Raw genomic sequence first — 22821 nt, 5'->3', positions numbered from 1 at the left:
TATTATTAGTCATATTTTATAGGCAAGGGAACAGGTTCAGAAAACTTATTCGAGGTCACATGGCTGTCAAGTAGAGGAGCAAGGGTTCAAATAGAAACACAGGATCTCTGAGACTTGAAAGAGCCTTCAGACGTCATCTAGCCCAACACTTGCTTGAATAGCAATTCCTTATACCATATCTTTGGCAAATAGCCCTTACAAATCGAGTCTACAAGCATTTGTTAGGAGCTTATTAAAGTTCTGGCACTATGCTAAGAACTGGAAGTACAATACAGGTAGAAAGGGGCACCTAGATAGCACAGTGGATAGAGTACCAGGCGTAGAGATGGGAAGTCCTGGGTTCAAATCTGGTCTGAGACTTCCTAGCTGTGTGACCAAGTCACTGCCTAGCCCTTGCCACTGTTGATGCTGAGACAGAAGGTAAGGGTTTAAAAAGAGCCCCAAAACAAATAGAAAGAAGCAGTGGTCCTTGCTTTTAAGGAACTTAGATGCCAAGAGGACAAGCTAACACATGAAAAGAAGTTGAGAAGGAAGGGACAAGATACCTGGCTCTGAAAGTTTTGTGGAGATGAGTGCAGCGGGAGAGGATGAAAAGCTAGTCTGGCCCGAGGCTCCTCCTTAAGATGGAAGTTGTGGAAGGCACCAGCCAGTTAAGAGGGAGAGGCTGAAGTCAGGTGCTTTTGGCATGAGAAGTACTGTCTAGTCCAGGGGAGAGCGAGCTTCTAGGATGGAGAGATTTCTGTGACATGATAGAGAAGTCTGGAGAGGAATGAAGACATGTTTGTCCTGGGCCTCCTTAAAGTGGAGGTCGCAAGAGAAACAAGCCAATCAGAGGGAGAGGCCACTGGGAAGAGAGGGCACTTCTAATGCCAGGAGGCCTTTGACCTTTATTTTAGACCTTCAGTGATGGAGAACCTTATTACTTCTAGAAAAGCAGGCCATTCTCCTTCCACGGCTCTAAGTTTTAGAAGGTCTATCCTTAAATTGAGCCATAATTGACTTCTTTCTGTCTTCTCATTGGCCTTTATACCCTTCTTCCTGTAATTAGAACCATTGAGAGGAGACTTCCCAGGGTATGACCAGCCTTGGGTTTGAAGGATTAGACTTCCGATGGTCAGTAACTCCTGATGGTTCCTGACATTGATATTCTCATACAGTATAACCCAAAGTCTCCATTTTTCTACATTTCATTGTCAGTTATATAACAGACACATTTTCTATGTGGCCACTGTGACTATTAAGATTACTTGAGCGAATATATATCAAGCACTTACTGTGTACAAAGCCCTATGCTAAGTGTTGTGAATGTAAAGAAAAAAATGGAATTGTCCCTGATCTCAAGCTCTAAATCCATAGGCCCCACCTACAACTCAGTCTCACCCTTCTAGCCTTAGATATCTGGGAACAATCTGGCAGAATCTCCCTCTCCCTCTCCCTCTCCCTCTCCCTCTCCCTCTCCCTCTCCCTCTCCCTCTCCTTCTCCTTCACCTCCTTCTCCTTCTCCTTCTCCTCCTTCTCCTTCTCCTTCTCCTTCTCCTTCTCCTTCTCCCTCTCCTTCTTCTCCTTCTCCTCCTTCTTCTTCTCCTCCTTCTCCTTCTCCTTCTCCTTCTCCTTCTCCTTCTCCTTCTCCTTCTCCTTCTCCTTCTCCTTCTCCTTCTCCTTCTCCTTCTCCTTCTCCTTCTCCTTCTCCTTCTCCTTCTCCTTCTCCTTCTCCTCCTCCTCCTCCTCCTCCTCCTCCTCCTCCTGCTCCTCCTCCTCCTCCTCCTCCTTCTCCTCCTCCTCCTCCTTCTCCTTCTTCTTCTCCTCCTTCTCCCTTTCCTCCTACCTCTCCCTCCCTTCCCTCTCTTTCTCTCCTTTTCCTCCCGCTCTCCTCGCTCACTCTCCTTACAATCAATACTGTATATTGGCTCCATGTCAAAGGAATGATAAGAACTAGGCAATGGGGGTTAAGTGACTTGCCCAGGGTCACATAGCTAAGAAGTATGTGAGGTCATATTTGAACTCAAGGCTTCCCATCTCTAGACCTGACTCTTAATCCACTGAGTCACTTAGCTACCCCCAGTGCCTCTTGACCTCCACCAAACTAACCTCTACGTCTGGACTCATAATTATAAAGTAGTTTTAGGACCTCTTGCTCTCCTCTTGCTCTTGGGGAGGGGGAATCCCTATAGAAGTTAAGCATCACAATAGATGTTCTTATGCTGCAGGAGTCACGAAGCTATAGCTTGAGCCTTGCCACTAAATATAAAAAGCGGCTGGTTTCTAGGCAACCTCTTGGCAGTGTTCATTTATCCATGAAAATGTGCGCCTGTGAGTATCCCTTTTCTAAAAGCTCCACCTCAAAATATTCTTGGCTTCATATACCTGACCCCAAATTTGGGATCATTTCCTTTTTCAAAATATCTTAAACTTACTTGTTGATCCCATCGATTAAATTATATGGAGTGTATGGAGCTAGAATGCATATAACTTGATCCCTGTATTTTTTTTTTAAGGATCTTTAATAGAACAGTTAACCACAGAGAAATATGAATGTATGGTGTGTTGTGAAGTGGTTCGAATGATGGCACCGGTTTGGAGTTGTCAGAGCTGTTACCATGTATTTCATTTGAACTGCATTAAGAAATGGGCACGATCACCGGCTTCACAAGCAGAAGGTCTGTGTGTCATTGATCTCACCTCTTTGTTTATACTTTCAAGGCAGAAACTCAAACCACTCTCTTTCCTCTTAGGTATTTAGCTTGTAGTTGAGAGCATGTGGCACATAGTGCTGTCTTTGCCATGTCATCTGAAATGTTAGGATGAAGTCCAACCCAAGTATTAGTATGTCTTGATTAAAATGGTTAAAACAGTAACATTAAAGAGTTATTAAAAGATAATACTTTTAAAGGAATATTTAAGGAAATTAATGCCAAAGGAGATTTGATTGATCTACAATTGTAAAATCACACTTTGATTTAACTGCTGTTCTCTGTTCCCAGAACTAATTAGATACTTCCCTCTAATTCATTCTGACTTTTTATTTTGAAGTCATATTCCTTCCGGGGACCCGGCACAAGCTATCACCATTTTAGTCTAGTATCAAAAGCTCTTTGAACTTGATTAGTTAGTGGTGCTTTTCCTGTCTCAGGTAGCAGCTGAGATCGTTGAGCTGTTTAGACTATAGGAATTAAAGGGATAACCTTCCAGTTTCCAGAAATCTTGGCTAGATTAATTTCTCTGCATCTGCTTTCTCTAAATGGCTAATAAAAAAGAGAGATGAAATCTTTGTAGTTAAATCTTCATTTGAACAGCATGAAACGTGCACAGATAGTTCCAATCAAAAGTACTTCTTTACTCTTTATTGAAGAATTGAGAAAAATTCCTTCAAATATATTTCCAGTTGTACCTAACGCTTATTTGAATTTAAATCCAGTAGTGAGGCTTGCATTTTGGATGGTGGTTCTGACTCACAAACTTGGTTCAGAATTTGCTTTCTTTTACAACATTTCCAGTTATACTCTAACAGATTTAAAGTTTTAAAAATGATTTTTGACATTGATCATATCTGTAGGAAACTAAATTTAATCCTTTTTGAAAGAAAATATAGTTTATTTTCAATTTTACAGAAGTAGACTATCCTTATAGCAGATGATCATTATGGAACCCTGCTTTTTAATTAGAAAAGATCTTTAAAAAAAAGATTAATCTAACATCCTAAAGCCATAGCAATAAAATTCAATCAAAACCAGTAGGAGAATATATTTACTTAGATTGTTGCTTTTTATTAGTCTCATGAGGATTTGTTTCTTGGTTTAAACCTACATTCAGTATACTATCATTAAAAAGATTTAAGAAACACATCTCATTTATGCCACAGTCTAAATTAATTACTTAAGGACAGACATCATTGTTTTCTGAATATGTATATTAGATTTTATGATGTTTGTAAATTTGAGGAATGGGAAAAATCAGTGCTTTGAAATTTCCCTTGTCATTGAATGAAATGAAAGATAAGAAAAAAGATTGATATGTATGTGTAAATCAAAATACTTTGTGTTACTCTTTGCCCTCTCTTTTTTTTTTTTGATGGATGTGAAAATATTTTATATTTTATTTTTTTCCTTTTAAACATTATTTTATTTGGTCATTTCCAAACATTATTCATTGGAAACAAAGATCATTTTCTTTTCTTCCCTCCCCCCCCCACCTCTCCCATAGCCCACGCGCAATTCCACTGGGTATCACATGTGTTCTTGATTCAAACCCATTTCCATGTTGTTGGTATTTGCATTAGAGTGTTCATTTAGAGTCTCTCCTCAGTCATATCCCCTCCACCCCTGTAGTCAGGCAGTTGCTTTTCATCGGTGTTTTTACTCCCACAGTTTATCCTCTGCTTGTGGGTAGTATTTTTTAGATCCCTGCAGATTGTTCAGGGACATTGTATTGTCACTAATGGGGAAGTCCATTACCTTTGATTGTATCTTTGCCCTCTCTTAAGACTGATGTTTTTAGTGGTAAACCCAATCTGATATGACAGCCTTGGGTCTGGTATGTAAGAGTATATATTTAATCTTAGAGGCAAACAATTCACCCATGGTATTGGTTAGCATATGAAGGTTAGGATACTGAATAGGAGAAGCATGGTATGACATTTAGTAAGCTTATACCATATACACCATATACAAACTAACTAAATGTCAGTTAAGAGGTAATAGAATTGATTGGTTCTTTCTTTATGGAATAAGAAATAGAGGAAAGCATTGATTATTTCTTGTGGTCTAAAGTCCTATTTTAAATGCCTCATAGTAGAGAGGTGACCCTGGTTTTCTTCTTTTTTTTTAATTTAATTTTATTTCATTGATTAATTTAGAGTATTTTTCCAGGATTACAAAAATCATGTTCTTTTCCTCTCTTCCCTCAACCCCCTCCCATAGCCAATGCACAATTCCACTGGGTTTTACATATATCATTGGTCAAGACCTATTTCCATATTGTTGATGTTTGTACTAGGGTTATCATTTAGGGTTTATAACCCCAATATCTCCATTGACCCATGTGATCAAGCAATTGTTTTTATTTTGTGTTTCTGCTCCCACAGTTCTTTCTCTGGATGTGGAGAGCTTCTTTCTCATAAGTCCTTCAGAATTGTCCTGGATCACTGCATTGCCACTAATGGAGGAGTCCATTACCTTCGATTGTACCACAATGTCTCAGTCTCTGTGTACAATGTTCTCCTGGTTCTGCTCCTCTCACTCTGCATCACTTCCTGGAGTTCATTCCAGTTCACATGGAATTCCTCCACTTTATTATTCCTCTGAGCACAATAGTATTCCATCACCAACATATACCACAATTTGCTCAGCCATTCCCCAATTGAAGGGCATCCCCTCATTTTCCAGTTTTTGTCACCACAAAGAGTGCAACTATGAATATTCTTGTACAAGTCTTTTTCTCCATTATCTCTTTGGGGTACAAACCCAGCAGTGCTATGGCTGGATCAAAGGGCAGACAGTCCTTTATCACCCTTTGGGCAAAGTTCCAAATTGCCCTCCAGAATGGTTGGATCAATTCACAACTCCGCCAGCAATGCTGACCCTGGTTTTCTAAAGCCTGAGTCAGTAAAGTGTTAAGTTTTCTTGGGCTAAAAAAAAAATCAAAGAAAGAATCCACTAGTATTTTGCCAGTTGCATGTTTAGGGCATAAAATATTTCCTTAATTAATTACATGTCATTTCCTGGGAGAGAACTTTTTTTTTTTTAAACCCTTACCTTCCATCTTAGAACCAATACTGTGTATTGGTTCCAAGGTGGAAGAGTTGTAAGGGCTAGGCAGTGGGGCTTAAGTGACTTGCCCAGGGTCACACAGCTGGGAAGTGTCGGAGGCCAGATTTGAACCCAGGACCTCCCATCTCTAGGCCTGGCTCTCAATCCACTGAGCTATCCAGCTGCCCCCAAGAGACCTACTTATTAAGAAGAGAAGGAATAAACATTTCTTTAGTGTCTACTCTGTGCCAGGCACTGCGTGAAGCACTTTTTATAAATTTTATTAATTTCATTTGATTCTCACAACAATCCTGTGAGATGTGTTATTATCCCCATTTTGCAGTTGTAGAAACTGAGGCAGACAGAGGTTTAGTGACTTTCCCAAAGTCATATAGCTATTGAGTATCTGAAGTTGGATTTCGATATTACACCACCAGCCAAATCTAGTCTGAATAACAAGAATCTCAGTCTCTTTGTATGAAGTAGAATTTTTTGTAGTCTTGGAGAAACAGAATCAAATGATAGATACAGTTCAGAGAAGAGAAAGCATTGAAAGTATAGGAGATTGGAACAATATGTGAAATGAATAACTATAGTCAGTGATGAATCACTGATGTTTAACAGGCTACTCCAGTGAGAGGAAAATTATTAATAGGCAATGTACAATTTTTGTTCATCTAAATCAGTATCACAAGTCTTTCATTGTTCTGTGCAATAGCAGCAAGGTTTTCCTTAGTTTCTTCAGGTGAGCAATGCCTAAACTAACCATTGACCTTTGCAGTAATATCAAGGCTTTCTAGAGGCACAACAGAAGTGAGCTGTCTGTTGAGATTTTAGAATTCCTTTGTTTTTTTTTAGGATGCTTGTGATTAATATTATCATAAAGGATTTTCTCAGTTCACTTTGGGGTATAAATCAAATGTTGCTGGTGTTTAAATTCTAGATCTGGAATTTGACTTTTCTGGTTCCTTGTTCAGTTCCCATTCTCCATGGTGTACATGCTTTGTTTTGTTTTGTTTTTAAACCCTTACCTTCTGTCTTGGAATTAATACTGTGTATTGGTACCAAGGCAGAAGAGTGGTAAGGAGGTCAAGTGACTTGCCCAGGGTCACAGAACTGGGAAGTGTCTGAGGTCAGATTTGAACCTAGGACTTCCCATCTCTAGGCCTGGCTCAATCCACTGAGCTACCCAGCTGCCCCCTGTACATGGGTTTTTTCAAAATAATCTAGATAGTAAAAATCAAGTGGAGATGGACACAATTTGCGTTTTTATTCTTTATCTCAGAAGATAAATGTGACCTTCTTTACTCATATATTGTTATTGATACTTAAAATGTCAGAAATATGGAAAGTCTTTTTAGTGATCCCACGTCGATTTTATGGTTTATACTGTGCTTTTGAAAGAAAAGAAATTCATTTTGCTTAATATTTTTTTGACAGATGCTCACAGAGGCTGGCGATGTCCAGCTTGTCAGAATGTCTCAGCACAAGTTCCTAGTACATACACTTGTTTCTGTGGTGAGTATTAATTACATATAACAGAAGTGTTTGAGGGAGTTCCATCTAAGCCAGTTTCATAGTCCAGACTAGAGGATAATAGCCTCACGTTATCCAATCAAAGGAGACCAAAAGACGTCATCGACTTAACTCTTTTTGCCTTTGGGATCCTTGATTCTGTCACGATGGATCACAAGTATGTGGAAGTGGCCCTGACGGGCAGAGCTTGACTGTTAGTTCTGGCTCTTAAGCACTTACCTAGCCCATGCCTCCCGGAGACTACTTTTGTTCCTAATCATTGACACTGATCTGGACTGGGTGCTAGGGGTGACCAGGTTGTCTGTCCACCGCCTGTATCCCACGTTAAAGCACTGAGTTCCCCACTTCAGCAGTACCCAGGACTGATGATAGACCTGCCCAAAGAGTCCAGGAATGAGTAAGCAGCCTCGAAAGGGTGAAAGAATGTATGTGTTGTGCTCCTCCAACACCCACTGTCCCCTTTTACCAGAAAGTCCACGGAAGCGGGAACTCCTCTCAGAAGTGACCAGTAGCTTCTTCTTAAATTTAATTACTAAATACATTGTTCAAGATAGATCAGATCATGGCAGAGTATAGCAAGACTTTCACAGCCCCATTTTTATACATCATGTCTTTCAATGCAGCCCAAGCTCTCATTCACCTTTTTGTCTGCCATATTATACCATTTACTCATGTTGAATTTTGCAGTCCACTGACATCTCACCTGCTTTTCACATGCAGTGCTATCTAATCAGACCTTTATCTTACATTTGTAGAGTTTCTTTGGACATAATTATAAGACTTAACATTCATTTCTTTTTTTTTATTATTTTATTTGGTCAATTTCAAACATTATTCCTTGGTTACAAAAATCGTATTCTATTCCTCCCTCCCCTCCCCCCGCCCTTCCCGTTGCCGACTCACACTTCCACTGGGCATTACATGTGTCCTTGATCAGAACCTATTTCCATGCTGTTGTTAACATTCATTTCTGACAGAAATGATGGCACTTCATTTTACTTGATCTTCACAGTACTTTCTGAGATAGCTACCCATTTTATAGATGAAGAGACTGAGATTCACAGAGGATAAATGATTTGCCCACAATCACACTTATGCACTTACTACAACTAACAAATTATATAGGCAGTACTTGAATGCAAGTCTCCCTTGACGCCAGTTCTATCTTTATATCAGAGATTCTTAATCTTTTCTGTTTCATAGGTACCCTTGGACATCGAAGATTATAAACCTCTTCTCAGAATTATGTTTTTTAATTCATAGAGCAGGATTACAGAAAACCCAAAATATTTTGAAATAGTAAAATATTTTTAAGAAACAAGTTCATAGATCCCGGCTTAAGAACCTCTGTTCTATTGGCAGTGGGAATCCATTGAAAACGTTTGAAAAAGGGAATAAAAAGCAGATTGGTGCTATAGCAAGATTTACCTGGCAATATTGTGCGCAAGGTTTGGAGCAGAGAGAAACTAGAGGCAGGGACATTATTCAGAAGATCACTGTAGTGATTTTTTTTAAGCCCTTACTTTCTGTCTTAGAATAGATACTACTAAATAATAGTTCCAAGGTGGAAAAGTTGATAAAAGCTGGGCAAGGGGGAGTTAAATGACTTGCCCAGGGACACACATCTAGGAAGTGTCCGATGTTGCATTTGAACTCGGGTCCTGCCCACTCCAGGCCTAGCATTCTCTGCACTGTGCAACTTAGCTGACCCAGCTTCAGTTTCTTTATCTGTAAATTCTGGAGGAGTGGGCTAGATGACTTCTGAGGACTCTTCTAGCTCTAGATTTATTATCCTAGGATAAATAAGACTGGCATGTAGGAAAAGGGTGTATGTGAGAGGTAAAAAATGCAAATAATATACTATTTTAAGTTTTAAAATAAAATAAAACCATGATTTAAAAATGGTTGTTGCATTAATAAATACATCTTTACTTGATCAAGGAACTTTATTTGATGAATATAATTACATTATATGTTTTTGAATTTTAAATGCAAAAATTTTAAATCAATGAAGCCAATAGTGATGATATTGTTCCTATAACTACTTTGTAATTTAAAAAATAAAAGCATTAATTTAAGTTTCTATAATTAATTTTATAATCTGATCACATTTTAGGTAAGGTAAAGAATCCTGAATGGAACAGAAATGAAATACCACATAGTTGTGGTGAGGTTTGTAGAAGGAAACAACCTGGCCAGGACTGTCCACATTCATGTAACCTGTAAGTTGAAATTATAGAAATCTAAATAATTTTGAGGAGTATTTGTGGCTGTTAAATCCTAGATCCTTCTTTATTATTAATACTTAATTGGTAGAGGAAATAGAATCTTACTTCTACTAAGTAAAGTCAAATTAAATGACTTGTGGTTATAGACCCCATTCTTTTCTTTTTGAACAAATCAGGGCATTTGCCCTTCTCTGGCAGTACCACTCCCATTATTTTGCTGTATTTCTTCCAGCCACTCTTAGAGTTCCTGGGGCCAGGCTATTCTTACTCTGAGGCTCTACTTGTGCTTATTGTGGAGTTATTCTCTTTTGTGTTTATCTCTTGGTCTTTTCTTTTTTTTTTAAACCCTTACCTTCCATCTTGGAACCAATACTGTGTATTGGTTCCAAGGAGGAAGAGTTGTAAGGGCTAGGCAATGGGGGTCAAGTGACTTGCCGAGGGTCACACAGCTGGGAAGTGTCTGAGTCCAGATTTGAACCCAGGACCTCCCATCTCTGGGCCTGGCTCTCCATCCACTGAGCCATCCAGCTGCCCCCTTGGTCTTTTCTTAACCCATAATTTTCCTTTTTTTTAATAGTTGACATTTTTTGTTCTAGGGCCATGTTTTGCCCCCTCTCACACTCTTGGATGATATTGTTGCTAGATCTTGGTCTTATCCCTTCTGTTGACTAGATGCTTCTGTGACTTCTCTGCCATAGTTCTGGAAGGAGGAGGCTGGTTCTAGAGGTCCAGGCACCACCTTCCACCTCCTTACTTGTTTTCTGCCTCCATATTCTGTTGACTTAACATAGACATTGTCTTCTGCCCTATCTCCATTTCCTTACACAATGACCAGCCAAGATTTACTTTGTTTCCTTATGTAGTTTTGACAGGTATCAACTGGATGCTGGACACCTAAGTGGTTTCAGGTCTTTGGGAGGACTGACGGGCATGTCTGGCTCACTTGTTCCCTTTGATTCCTTGTTTCAATTACCCAGTATCAGAAATGGCCCTGGTTTCAGACAAACGCCTTTCTCACTGCTCTCCCCAACATCAGCAACTTTTGAGTAGACATGAGTTCATTCTTTAACTTGTATCCCCAGGGCCTACAACAGTGTCTGGCAAACAGGCATTTAATACACTTCTTGATGGAGTGCTTCTGCCCTCTTTCTGTCTCCTTGGACAGACTCCTTTTGAGAACTGGTTTTGCCCCTTATTGGTTTTCTAACAAGTAGAGACTATAAGATCTTGTTGATGTCTGGCCCTCTACGAGAGATTGCATTGATTTCAGGCCCAGGAGCCTCTGTCTTGTGCAGCTCTGGACTGGATAGAGGAGCTGTTGGTATTTCTCTTGGGTGCTATTGATCGTTGGTTTATCAGGCACCCATTTCAATTCATGCTGGAGCCTTTCGTAAGGAAGACAGACTTGGCTATAAAATTCCTATCTCCATCTTTACTAGCAGTCCACCTTCATCCTCCAAGATCTTTCAGAGATAGCCCCTAGTGACTTGTGATCACATCTGCAAGTACGTTTCTTCCCTTAACTGTTTTGGGCTTCAGTTCTCTGTTAGCCACTTTTGTGCTCTCCAGGGAAAAGATTGTTTTCTTTGGCAAAGAAAAGAGAAGCAAAGTAAGAATTTGGCAGCTTTTCTTTTTTCCATTGTTTAGTTATGATTATCTCCTTTCTAGGGAGCAGTGCTACTTACTGTCCCTGCTTCAGTCTTTTTTTCCTCAGGGATCTTTTTTGAAAAACTTATTTTTCCTTAGCTTTCCTCACCAGCTCTAAGTCATTGTGAACTTCAGCATTTCTAAATCTCTGATTACAGCACAGTGCCACCCTAATGTCTATTCTCCTGGCTCCCCCAACCCCTTTATATGTGTCTTTCAAAAATAATCTATAAATTGGTTGATATAGCTCCCCATGTATAAACTTCATTCTTTTTAGAGAGCTGCTCTTTTTTTAAAATGGGAATTGTTTGTCTTTGTGGGCTTTTTGTTTGTTTGTTTTTGTTTAAATGAAAACCCTTACCTTCTGTCTTAGAATTCATGCAATGTATTGGTTCCAAGACAGAAGAGTGGTAAGGAATAGGCAATAGGGGTTAAGTAATTTGTCCGGGTCACAAAGCTAAGAATCATCTGAGGTTAAATTCAAACTCAGGACCTTCCACTGAGCCATCTAGCTGTCTCCTTTTTGCCTTCATAATGTCATTTTTAAGTTTCCCTTCCTTCCTGGGATGATCTCCTTTGTCCATTGCATCCTTCCCTATTTTTCTATAGCTTTTGAAATCTGCTATCATAAAATTTAGGTTGAATATCAGTCTGTGCCTGGCTTCTTCTTTCTTACTAATTCTGTGATCACTATCATCTTCAGTTCTCATCATTTCTAACATGACATCAGATTTGTCCTGGTTGATGAGAATCTGATTTAGAAGTTCACTTCAGTGGTTCCTTTGCCTTTTGAAGGAAAGAATATCAGGAAAGCAAATGAAAAAATTATTTGCTTTTATAGCATTTACCTGGATAAAGTCTCCTGTTTTTGTATTATGCTAAGATTCTGTCTCAGTGTTGTGCTCTATTCCCTCTTATTCTTCATTTTTTCCCTCTTTTTCCCCCCTATCAAAGTGGTCTGTAATATATATTATAATAACTATTACTTTTCTTTCTACCAATTTTATCTGCCACATGTTCTCTACCTTGTTCCCCCCTTTTGGTTCTTGGTTTCCCTTCCATCAATCTGTTATCTTAATATTCAGTGCAGTTCTTCGTACTTTTTTATCTATTCTCTTCTGTGTGAAAAAAGGTTGCTCTCCAGCAATGAGTTCAATCCCACTAGGTCTCAGAGGTAATTATGAGATCAAACTTGCCTCCCCTTGTCAGGATTTTTAGTTTGTCTTGTTTGCTCCTCTACTTTGAGCATTTTGTATATGGACATGGGTTTTATTTCAATTTCTTTTCTTGGATTTGTTTCCTGTGAGTTTGGGGGGAATCTATATTGGTATTCTTACTTTGAGCTGGTCTCTATGGTATCTGGCTTGAATATGTGTGGGTAGTTTTTTCTCTCCTCCTTTTTAGTTTAAAGGTCTTTTAATTAGATTTTTCAAGTACCAGGCAAGTATATTTTTAGGTATACTTCATCTTCAGCCAGAAACCTGCCATTTCTATATTGGTCTGGAACAAGAGTTCTTAACCTGAGGCCTGCAAACTTTTTGGGAAAAAAAAATCTTTTGATAACTGTATTTCTCTAGTTTTCTCTAGATTCCTGTTTATTTCACATTATTTAAATTTTTTTTTTTTTAGAATATTTTTCCATGGTTACATGATTCATGTTCTCTTCCTCCCCTCTTCCCTCCCCCCTCCTGGAGCTGACAAGCAATTCCACTGGTTTATATATGTCTTATTACTAAAAAGCGATTTCCATGTTATTCATATTTGTTTAAATTTAAAACCACAATCCCAAATCATGTACCCATATAACCAAGTAATAAATCATATATTTTTCTTCTGCATTTCTACTCCCAAAAGTTCTTTCTCTCGATGTGGATAGAATTCTTTTTCATAAGTTCCATGGGATTGTTCTTGATCATTGCATTGTTATTCCTAGCAGAGTATTATATTTGATTATTCCACAGTGTTTCAGTTACTGTGTACAATGTTCTCCTGGTTCTTCTCATTTCAGTCCTCATCAGTTCATGGAGGTCTTTCTAGTTCATATAGAAATCAAGCAGTTTATTATTCCTTATTGCACAATAGTATTCCATCACAATTATATACCACAATTTGTTCAGCCGTTCCTCAATCGATGGACACCTCCTTGTTTTCCAGTTGTTTGCCACCACAAAAAGCGCAGATACAAATATTTTTTTCATATTATCCATTTTAATGAGAAGGGGTCCAAAGGCATCACCAGATTGTCGGAAGGATTCATGACACAAAAATGCGTTGGAACTTCAGGCACTTAATCAACACTTAATCAAGCTTCTTAATCAACTGTTCATTTTTCAAATTTGTTTTTATCTTCTGAAGTTTTGACTTTGGCAGCAGAAAATTAATTTTTAATTGCCCAAGTCATATTTTTAAGCAAATAAAGGGCATACCCAACTTGATCACTTTATTAGACAGACTTAGCTCTTTTGACCTGTTTATAAAAATCAAAGCCACCTTCAGAGGATAAAAGTTTTCCCAGATGTATAGGATATTAATAAAAATATGCCAAGATAAATTGCAGAAATATGTTTTGAATAATTAAAACACATAGGTAATCTTTTGGTGCTTTGTACTTTGAAGAAGATAACATTTCTTTGAATGTCTAACTTTTTTGTCAATTTAAAATCAATCTCATCTTAATATATCTTGTATGTAAACTAATAAAATTAGAAGTAAAAATTTTGGCATTGTAGTACAGTACTAATGACTCATTTATTTTTTGCCAGTACTGTTAATCCTTTTTTTAATCTTTGAATCTGTGGTAAATTGCTCATCTGTTGGATCTTATCTTTGATTCCTAGTTGAGCAAATGACCAGTAAGAGGTCTACGTTCTTTATAGTGGGCCCAACTTTGAAGATCAGAAAGCCTAAAGTGCTTCATTGAACACTGTTCAAGTCTGAATGCAGATCAAAGCATACTGTTTTTCACATTTGTTCATTGATGTTTTTATATAAATATTTTCATACAACAATGACCAATATGGAAGTGTATTTTGCATGATCAAATTACTTACCATCTCTGAGAAGGGAGAGGGAAGGGAAAGATTTGGATCTTACAATTTCAGAAAATGTATGATGGAAATTGTCATTACATGTAATTAGGAAAATAAAATATCTTTTAAGATCTTCATTGGTCATCTGAAAGACTGAGGGAGTTTGTTTTATAAAAATGGATCTCTGGAGTATTCACATGCATGTCTTCTTATTTAAACAGGAATCAAGAGAGACAAATTCTGTTTGAACATTTTTAATATCATTTGCTGTATCATTCTTTATGATAGAATATATGCAGTTTGTTATTGGATTAACTTATCAGTATAATCCTTTGTTCATTAATATATTTCTCTTTTAGTCTTTGCCATCCAGGACCTTGCCCTTCATGCCCTGCCTTTATGACTAAGACGTGTGAATGTGGACGAACAAGGTGAGGTTAAAATTTTGGTTTATAAAAGAAGTGATTTTTATGTTAATCTCTACTTGTGAATTTAAGCTATTTAGTAAAATATAATAGGTCATTAGGGCAGTCTGTTTGGTTTAATAAGAATAAATTGCTTACTTGTTTCACTTTAAATTTTTATAGCAATAAAATACATTGGGTTGCCTAGGATGCTTTGAGCACTGTTTTAGTAAGCCAGCAAAACTGTGTGGACAAATCTATTCATGGTATCCTACACAATCAATCATTTAGTCTTTTTTTTAAAAAAAATCTGTCTTGATGTTCTTGTTTATAAGTCCCTTGTTTGGAGATGTGATTTCATAGGTATAGGAATTACTGATTTAAGAATTGCCTCCAACACTCCCTGTAATCTGAGAATACCTCACTGAAGGTTCAGAGACATTAAGTAGCTTCTCCCTACCTGGTAAGTGACAGAGAAGCATTCAAACTCAGATCTCCTTGACTTCACGTACTATACTTTTTTCTCCAAGACCACATTGCCTACTGTTTGTATATAAAGATTTTTAAAATACCCTTGGTTTAAAAAAAATACCAAGAGCAATTGGCCTTGAGCACAAATATTGCCAGGATACCATTTGCTGTGCTCACAACTCACATTTATGTGACATTTTCTGATTATATTATCCAACTCAGCAATCCTCTGGCTAGTGCAGTTATAATCAGATGAAGAAGCAGGCTCAGATAAGTGACTTGTCTGAGTAAATGGCAGAGCTTGCAAGTCCAAATCCAGTTCTTTTTTTTACCAAGCTATGTTATCTCAAATCAGCCATCAGTTTATTGTCACAAAAATATGGACACATGAACAGTTTGCTGTTTGCTTGTTTTTTCCTCTTTAGTAGACATTAAACAGCTGATAATATTAGCCACAGGGCACAATATTTAAGTATGTGAAAACCTGAAGGACTTCAAACACACTCAAAAGACAGTTTGTTTTTTCTTCAGTACAAGGATAATCCAATCCCTATGATCTGGTCTAAATAAATTTAATCCAACAATCTCTGTAATAGATTTAATTGAGTATATCTTTGAAATCTATATATGTCCTTATTTGTTGTGGGTGAGTGTATATTGTTTTAGTTCATAAGAAGTAAAAGAATAATTTAATCCTTGAATAGCCATCCTGAGTATTTATATCCTCTAGTTCTTTGAAGCTAGGCACATCATTTAACCCCTGTGGACCTCAGGCAGCCCCCTAGGATTCCCATGTTCTGCCATGCCATATAAGCATTACATGATATGACTTCCTTATATGTTACGTTATAGAGGGAATTCTTAAAAAAACAGGAACGGCAGGGAGGTTAGATAATACTGTGAAGACTGCATTACAGGAATTGAAAATATAAAAGAGCTAAAGTATCTGTCTGTGGTTCATGCAAGTAGCATCCAGATAATTGGCACTCACCATCCTGTCTCTTTCATTGCCCTAGTTTTCTCAGAGGTTATAGATATCAAAGAAAGCTAGACTGATTCAAAACTATGAGTAAGAATAGGGTAGCAGCAGCATATATAATGAGGAACTGCCACAAGGACCTGCATTGTTTGAGCCTGAAGAATTTGGCCTGGATAAAGGAACAGTTGACTACCAGACATCCTTCCTAGGGGTGATAGGGATAGGGGCTGGACTTGTGATTTCATTGATTCGGGGAATTTCTGGATATGGAACTCAGCACCTTCTTTGTAGCTTACAGTCTTAGGAGATTTGAGCACCAAGAAGTTAATTGATTTGCCCAGGGTCATTCAGCTTGTATGTCAGAGGCCAGACCTGAACCCAGGTTTTTTCTGGCCCTTTTGTATTCACTACACAATGCTGCCCCCTTCCTCCCTCCCTCCCTCCCTCCGTCTCTGTCTCTGTTTCTCTCTGTCTCTGTCTCCCTTTCTCTCTCACCCCCGCCTCTGTCTCTCTATGTCTCCCTCCCCCCCCTCTCTCCCTCTCCCTCTCCCTCTCCCTCTCCCTCCCTCCCCCTCTCTCCCCCTCTCCCCCCCCATACCCTTACCTTCCTAAATCCAGATCTGGTACTCTATCCAGTGTGCTATCTAGCTCTCCCTCATACAACATATTTTAAATAAGTGTGCCTTAATTTAAGCAAACCTGATATACAAAAATTAAAACATGAAAAAGATCAATTAGGGAGTTATTAATATTTTAAGAGAACTCTTCATTTTTCTGAAGAATCAGAAAAATCTCATATTGGAAGGAGCATTTGAATTTAAATAGTTCATCTCCTAGCAACTCCACTACAGTATCTTTACCATGTTATCTAGATCCTACTTAAACACCTCTATTGGTGGGAAAACATACTTTATGAAGAAATGCTTGTCTTTTCTGATAACTCATTTTTAGGGGGTTCTACCTTATGTGGAGCTGAAATCTACTTGTAATTTCTACTCATTGGTCTTAATTCATTCTTCTAGAGCCAAAGGGATTGTATGTTACTTTTCCACATTATATCTCTTCAGATACTATAAGTCAACTAAACAATTAAATTTCCTTTAAGACTTCTCTTCTTCAGGTTAATCATCTCTAGTTCCTCAGCATGACAATATATATTTTAAGTTTACTTTCATAAGTCCAGATTTTATATTACTTTAAGCCCAGATTTTGCCATCCTGGTGGGCTTCCTTGACACTTTGCAATTTATCAGCATGCTTTCTATAATGTGGCACCCAGAATTGAAAAATAATAGTTTGACCATCACAGAATATAGTGATACCCTTATTTTCCTTTTGGTAGACAGCAACCATTAATGTAGACTCATTTTCTCTTTTAGCAGCCACATCTCACCATTGATTTATTTAGGTAGCTGTCAAGTCAACAACACACATATGTTGTCTTTTCTGCATAAAGTTTTCTAGTTACATCTCTGCTACTTTTTTTAACCTAAGGAAAGAAATATGATTTAGGCTTTTAAAGTTTAGAGATAATTCTGTTTCATTTACTATTTTAGCAGTTATCCTTCCAACCATGCAGGCATCGTTTAATTGGATGAGCTTGTAGTCATTGCCTTCATTGATTTAAAATGTCAGCTAGAACAGGACCAGGAACTGTACCTTAGAAACCTGTCCAGATGAACATCAGTCCTTTAATAAATCCAGAATGATCATTTTCACTTTTGTTCCACTCAAATTTCTTACTTGTAGCCATGATGATATGAAAGACTTGTTGGATTCTTTGCTACAGTGAAGGCACTGTAACCCCAAGGGATGCCTGCCCCTGATTTTCTTAGATGGACATGTCCTTATTCAGAGCTGATCACATCCTTCGAATCTTGTGATCTTGACCTTCTACATATTGTTCTATAATCTTCCAAAGGGGAACCACCCAACACTCTGGTTCTCTTAATGTCTTGGGTGAAGTACTCGAGCTTATTTGGTGCTTGTCATTATTGCTCTAAGACCAGACAATATCCCTTTCTAGTCATAGATGTCCTTGACTGATTTTAGATCACTTTTCACATGCATGACCTCGTTAGTAGAGACTACTGCTTGTTCCCCTCTCCCCTGTGGGCTTTTCTTTTAGTGAACCTTGGATTACCTACAACTTTGAGATTACAGATCCGGAATTTCCATGATTCATATTCATCATAGCTTTCCTTGAAATCTTAAGGCAGGAAGGACAGCTTGGTAGTTTAGTAGATAGAGTGCCAGGCCTGGAATTGGGAGGATCTGGGTTCAAATCTGGTTTTAGATACTTCCTTGCTATATGACCCTAGGCAAGTCACTTAACCCTGTTTGCCTAGCCTTTACTTACCTTAAAGTTGTTGCTAAGACAGAAAATAAAGATTTAAAAAAGAAAATTCAGGCAACAAGTGTCTGCTTACCCTACCTATTTGCCACCTTCTACATCCTAGTAGCTTCCCCTACCACCCCCTGGAATGCTGTACATAGCTCTGGTTACCAGTAAGCCTAGGGTAAGGGTATAATTTTGTAAGTGCAATAATTATTTGGTAAATAAAATGCATTTTAAAGAAATACACATTGTGTAAGTTCACCAAGAGATAGCTGGTGCCATGGGGAAATGTGCTTGTTTTAGCAGTCAGAAATCCTAGTTCGTTGTCTGGTTCTGTTATTCCCTAGCCCTTTGGCTTTGAATATGTCACTTACAGCCTCTGTCTTGGAGCCAATAAAATTTGATGGCCCCTTCCAGTTCTTTAATTGTGACCCACTGAGCCTTAAGTTGAATAGTGAGATATAGTAGGGAGAGTAAGGTGGGAAGGAGAGAAGTAGAGATATCCAGAATGCAAAAGACAGGGTTAGGAGAAGAGTCTCTAAGGTAAATGCTACACCATGTTTGCCTCAGTTATAGATTTTGTGATTTTTCTAAGTGGTACTAATCAAAAGCGAAATATTTGCTAATGTGATACTTGGTATGTTCACAGTCATTCAGTTCGCTGTGGTCAGTCCAGCTCCATTCACTGTTCTAATGTGTGTGGCAATATTCTGAATTGTGGTAAGCACAACTGTGCTGAACTGTGCCATGCAGGTGAATGCCAACCTTGTGGTCTTATAGTACGCCAAGGTAATTATTTTTGTTCTTTTACTATCTTTTGCTATTATTTTATGATATAATTTTCTAAAATGTCATGTAATCATTGTACAATGTTAAGGTTTTTCCACTATTTCCCTCTTACCTCTGTCTTAGAATTGATACTAAATTGATACTAAATATCAGAAGAACAGTAAAGGCTAGGCAGTAGGGGTTAAGTGACTTGCCTAGGGTCACACAGTTAATAAATATCTGAAGCTAGATTTTAATCCAAGTACTCCTCCAGGTCTGATGCTCTCTGCCATCCTACTGCTCCTATTACTTTCTCTCATAAATTTGTAAGGATTACGAAACGGAATGAAGTCTCTTATTTCTCCTGAAAGTGGTATTTTTGACTTAGTTTTATTTTTATCTCTTCATCAAATTGCATCTTCATTTTTTTTTAAACTTCAAGAATAAAATTAAAAAAAAATTTTAAGTTTTAAAAGTCCTACCAGCCACATTCCATTTCTTTTAAGGTGTCATTATAAATTTATATATTGAAAATTTTAAAATATAAAAATTTGGGACTAGAACTTGTCAGGCTCACATGCTTTTTATCATAGCAACTAGATTTAAAAGTGAGATTGTTGGAAAATGGTAAATTGATGGAATAGATAATTCCCAGAAGAATCATGTGACCTTATACAATATTGCTACATAACGGCTAATATATCAGGACCATTAGTTCTTTTACATGAAAAAAAAATTAATGTAGGAAGATGAAAGAATCCTTAATTTCTTGAACCTTCAGCATAAAAATATTCTAATTTTAGACTGAATTCCTATAAAATGCAAGTTATTCATTAGAATTCACATGTGATTATCTAAAATTCTGAGTTAGTCAAATACAAATGAATAAGATTTTATATCAGAATGTTTTAGTGTATATCACAGTAATAATATGATTAGAACTTTTAATTTTAGAGATTCATTGGCTCCTTCTTATAATGCTGTCCTTGAGAACTCTATTATTGATGAAAGTCCTTTTAGAATTGCTTGTCTTTTTTTTTTTAATTGGGCCAGTGAGTTCATCATTGTAGGGAATTACCAGTAAGGAATATATTCTACCAATTTGCCTTCTTTTCAACTTAAAGTGTCTTTCCAGTAATGAACTCCTTAAACACCACAGAGGACTAAGACAAACTTATGCCATATTCTTTATACATTCTATTGTAATAAAACACCAGTCAATATTTCTTGTGTTTTTCTGGGTAATTTAAGATTTTCTACATCTCCTTTTTAAAAATCTGTTTTTGTTATGTTTGTTGTGTTGGAATTTATTTTTGAAATTGTTTTCTTAAAGTGTGCTACTGTGGGGCAACTTCCCAAGATGTATTATGTGGAACAGATGTAGGACAGTCTGATGAATTTGGAGATTTCAGCTGTTTAAAGATATGTGGCAAGTAAGGCTTTATTTCATCTTAAATGTAAATAGTAAGATTGTATCTTAACAATAGTCACGTCATATCCTATTGTTTTTCTTAACAGGAAATTGAAATGTGGGAACCATATGTGTTCACAAGTATGCCACCCTCAGGCCTGCCAACTGTGTCCACGACTTCCACAGTTAGTGCAAACTTGCCCTTGTGGTCAGACTCCTCTTAGCAAATTGCTAGAACTTGGATGTGTTGAACGTAAAACATGTATGGATCCTATCCCGTCATGTGGAAAAATATGTGGCAAACCTCTCACTTGTGGCTCCTTTGGTAACTAAATGAAATTCATTATCTTTAAAGATTTAAATATGTTACAATGCAAAATATCCAAGTGGAATATCCCATTTTAGTAGATAGATGTTTCTATAAGTATTTGAAAGAAATTGTCAAAGTATCATTTTTCCAACATAGAGTTCTCTAAGTTGTGTCTCATTTATTCAGATAATTTCACCTTTTTATTTATCATACTATGATAACGTCTCAGCTGGAAGTGCAATTTCTCTTAGCAAACTACATTGCTATAAGCTCTTCTGATGATGAGACCTCGGGTTTTCTTGGATAGTTTACATATTAAAGATTTTGAGCAGAATGGCTCTGGGTATCTTGTGAACAAATGTTCTAGGCGAGGTTGATAGAGCTTGTGTTCTGTAAATTGTAGAAAAAGTAGATAAGAGGTTCTGGGGCTCAGAGATAATGGAATGTGTCATAATGGAGAAAGTCAGAGTTTGAGAGTTCATAGCCTATGTCTGGTAAACTTAGATAAGCATTTATTGAGAAACAGCGAGTTCTAGTGTCCATTGTTTAGTATTCATTTTTTTAACATTTTATTGATCCCCTTCAGTCCTGCTGATGGGTGTCCTATGAGACACTATGAAATGTTCTGTGTGGGGTAGTGGAGAAAGAAGCCAGGCCCACCTGGGTATGAATACCACCATTGGCAACTACTGGTTGCATGGCCCTGAGCATACCCCTTTAACTAACATTTCTCCAGGCAATTCTTTAAGACTAAATTATATATAATCAGGATTCCCTTTATCATTGAAATCACAAGTCCAGTCCCTGTCCCTAAACCTATTAGTAGTATCAGTAGTAATAATCATGAGAGCTGGGGGAGAAACTATTTGTCTAAAGTTTTTCTGGATCCCTTGGGATAATTTTAATCCGTAGGAGACCGGAATTGGGCCAGATTGTACTTTTAAGAAGCTTTCATAGTCTTAGTCAAATACTTTTAAAATGAGTACATTCCTGAAGATAAGTGACTCAGCTGTAAGATAGACAGTTAGGGGAACCTATGCATGTAGTACGTCCTCATTTAGCCCTCACTTACTTGGATGTAGAGATTATGTAGATTTTTTTTTGTTTGCATCTTATTTCCAGGTAGGGGTGGGAAGGTGGAAAAGAATGAGATCCATCTCAGTCCCATAGACAAGCCCAAGAGGATGTGAGGGTGTGGCCTTTACCTGAAATTGATTATTGAGTGATAGCAATGTCCTTGACTAGAAAAATTAAAATGATAGAACTTGAAGTGGCATTCTGTAGATTTTCTGATGGTGCCCCCTAAATCCTTCCAACTCGGGAATATCCCTGGGAATGAGTTGCCATTCCTAGCTTAATCTTAACCAATGATGGTGTGCTTTCTCTTTCACAAAGCAGCCCTTTGAGTTGTGGGACAGCTCCAATTACAAGATGCTTACTATCTGTTAGGCTGCTAAAGCCTGGTTCATTGTGAGGATTAAACAATGTTTAAATAAATTCACAGAAGGCTGGGGTTAAAGTAAGCACAATTTAACTCATAAGTCGCTTAAGATCAGGTCTCACAAAGAAAGGGAAATCAAAAAGATGCCTTTAGATTTCTGCAAAGGAACACACAATCCTGGAGCATTTCTCAGGGCCAGGTGGGGAAGAGTGAATTTGGTGTTATTGTCCTAACTCTTTACAAGTCATCTTGATACGGAAATAGAGCAGGTTTAGGATGGATTACTGGTGAGTAAATTTTTTAGGGGGAGGGGGTGAATAGAACTATTTTGAAAATTGTGACATAAGAGTTTGGGGGATTACCATTTTATAGGATTATAGGATTACCGTTTTAGAGCTAGAAGAGACCTTAGATAGAAATTGTGTAGTCTTGCTCTCATTTTACAGATAGGCTAACTGAGGCCCTTAAGGAAAAAGTGATTGCCCTATCTATATTTTCTAATAATCTCTCTTCTTA

General features: G+C 37.6%; 1 protein-coding gene across 2 annotated transcripts in view; it reads left to right on the top strand.

Moving 5' to 3' along the window:
- The window catches only part of NFX1 (nuclear transcription factor, X-box binding 1), an 87386-nt gene that overhangs the window by 5798 nt on the left and 58767 nt on the right, over positions 1-22821 (top strand). For both annotated transcript variants that reach the window (XM_007497896.2, XM_007497898.2), the window contains exons 3-9: positions 2496-2657; positions 7185-7262; positions 9397-9502; positions 14544-14615; positions 19025-19164; positions 20477-20576; positions 20662-20879. In XM_007497896.2, the coding sequence (XP_007497958.1) occupies positions 2496-2657; positions 7185-7262; positions 9397-9502; positions 14544-14615; positions 19025-19164; positions 20477-20576; positions 20662-20879 (876 nt within the window). The remainder of the gene's footprint in view (positions 1-2495; positions 2658-7184; positions 7263-9396; positions 9503-14543; positions 14616-19024; positions 19165-20476; positions 20577-20661; positions 20880-22821) is intronic.

This window comes from Monodelphis domestica, chromosome 7, assembly GCF_027887165.1.
Source record: "Monodelphis domestica isolate mMonDom1 chromosome 7, mMonDom1.pri, whole genome shotgun sequence".
Lineage (NCBI taxonomy): Eukaryota > Metazoa > Chordata > Mammalia > Didelphimorphia > Didelphidae > Monodelphis > Monodelphis domestica.
This window is presented reverse-complemented; position numbering and strand designations above follow the sequence as displayed.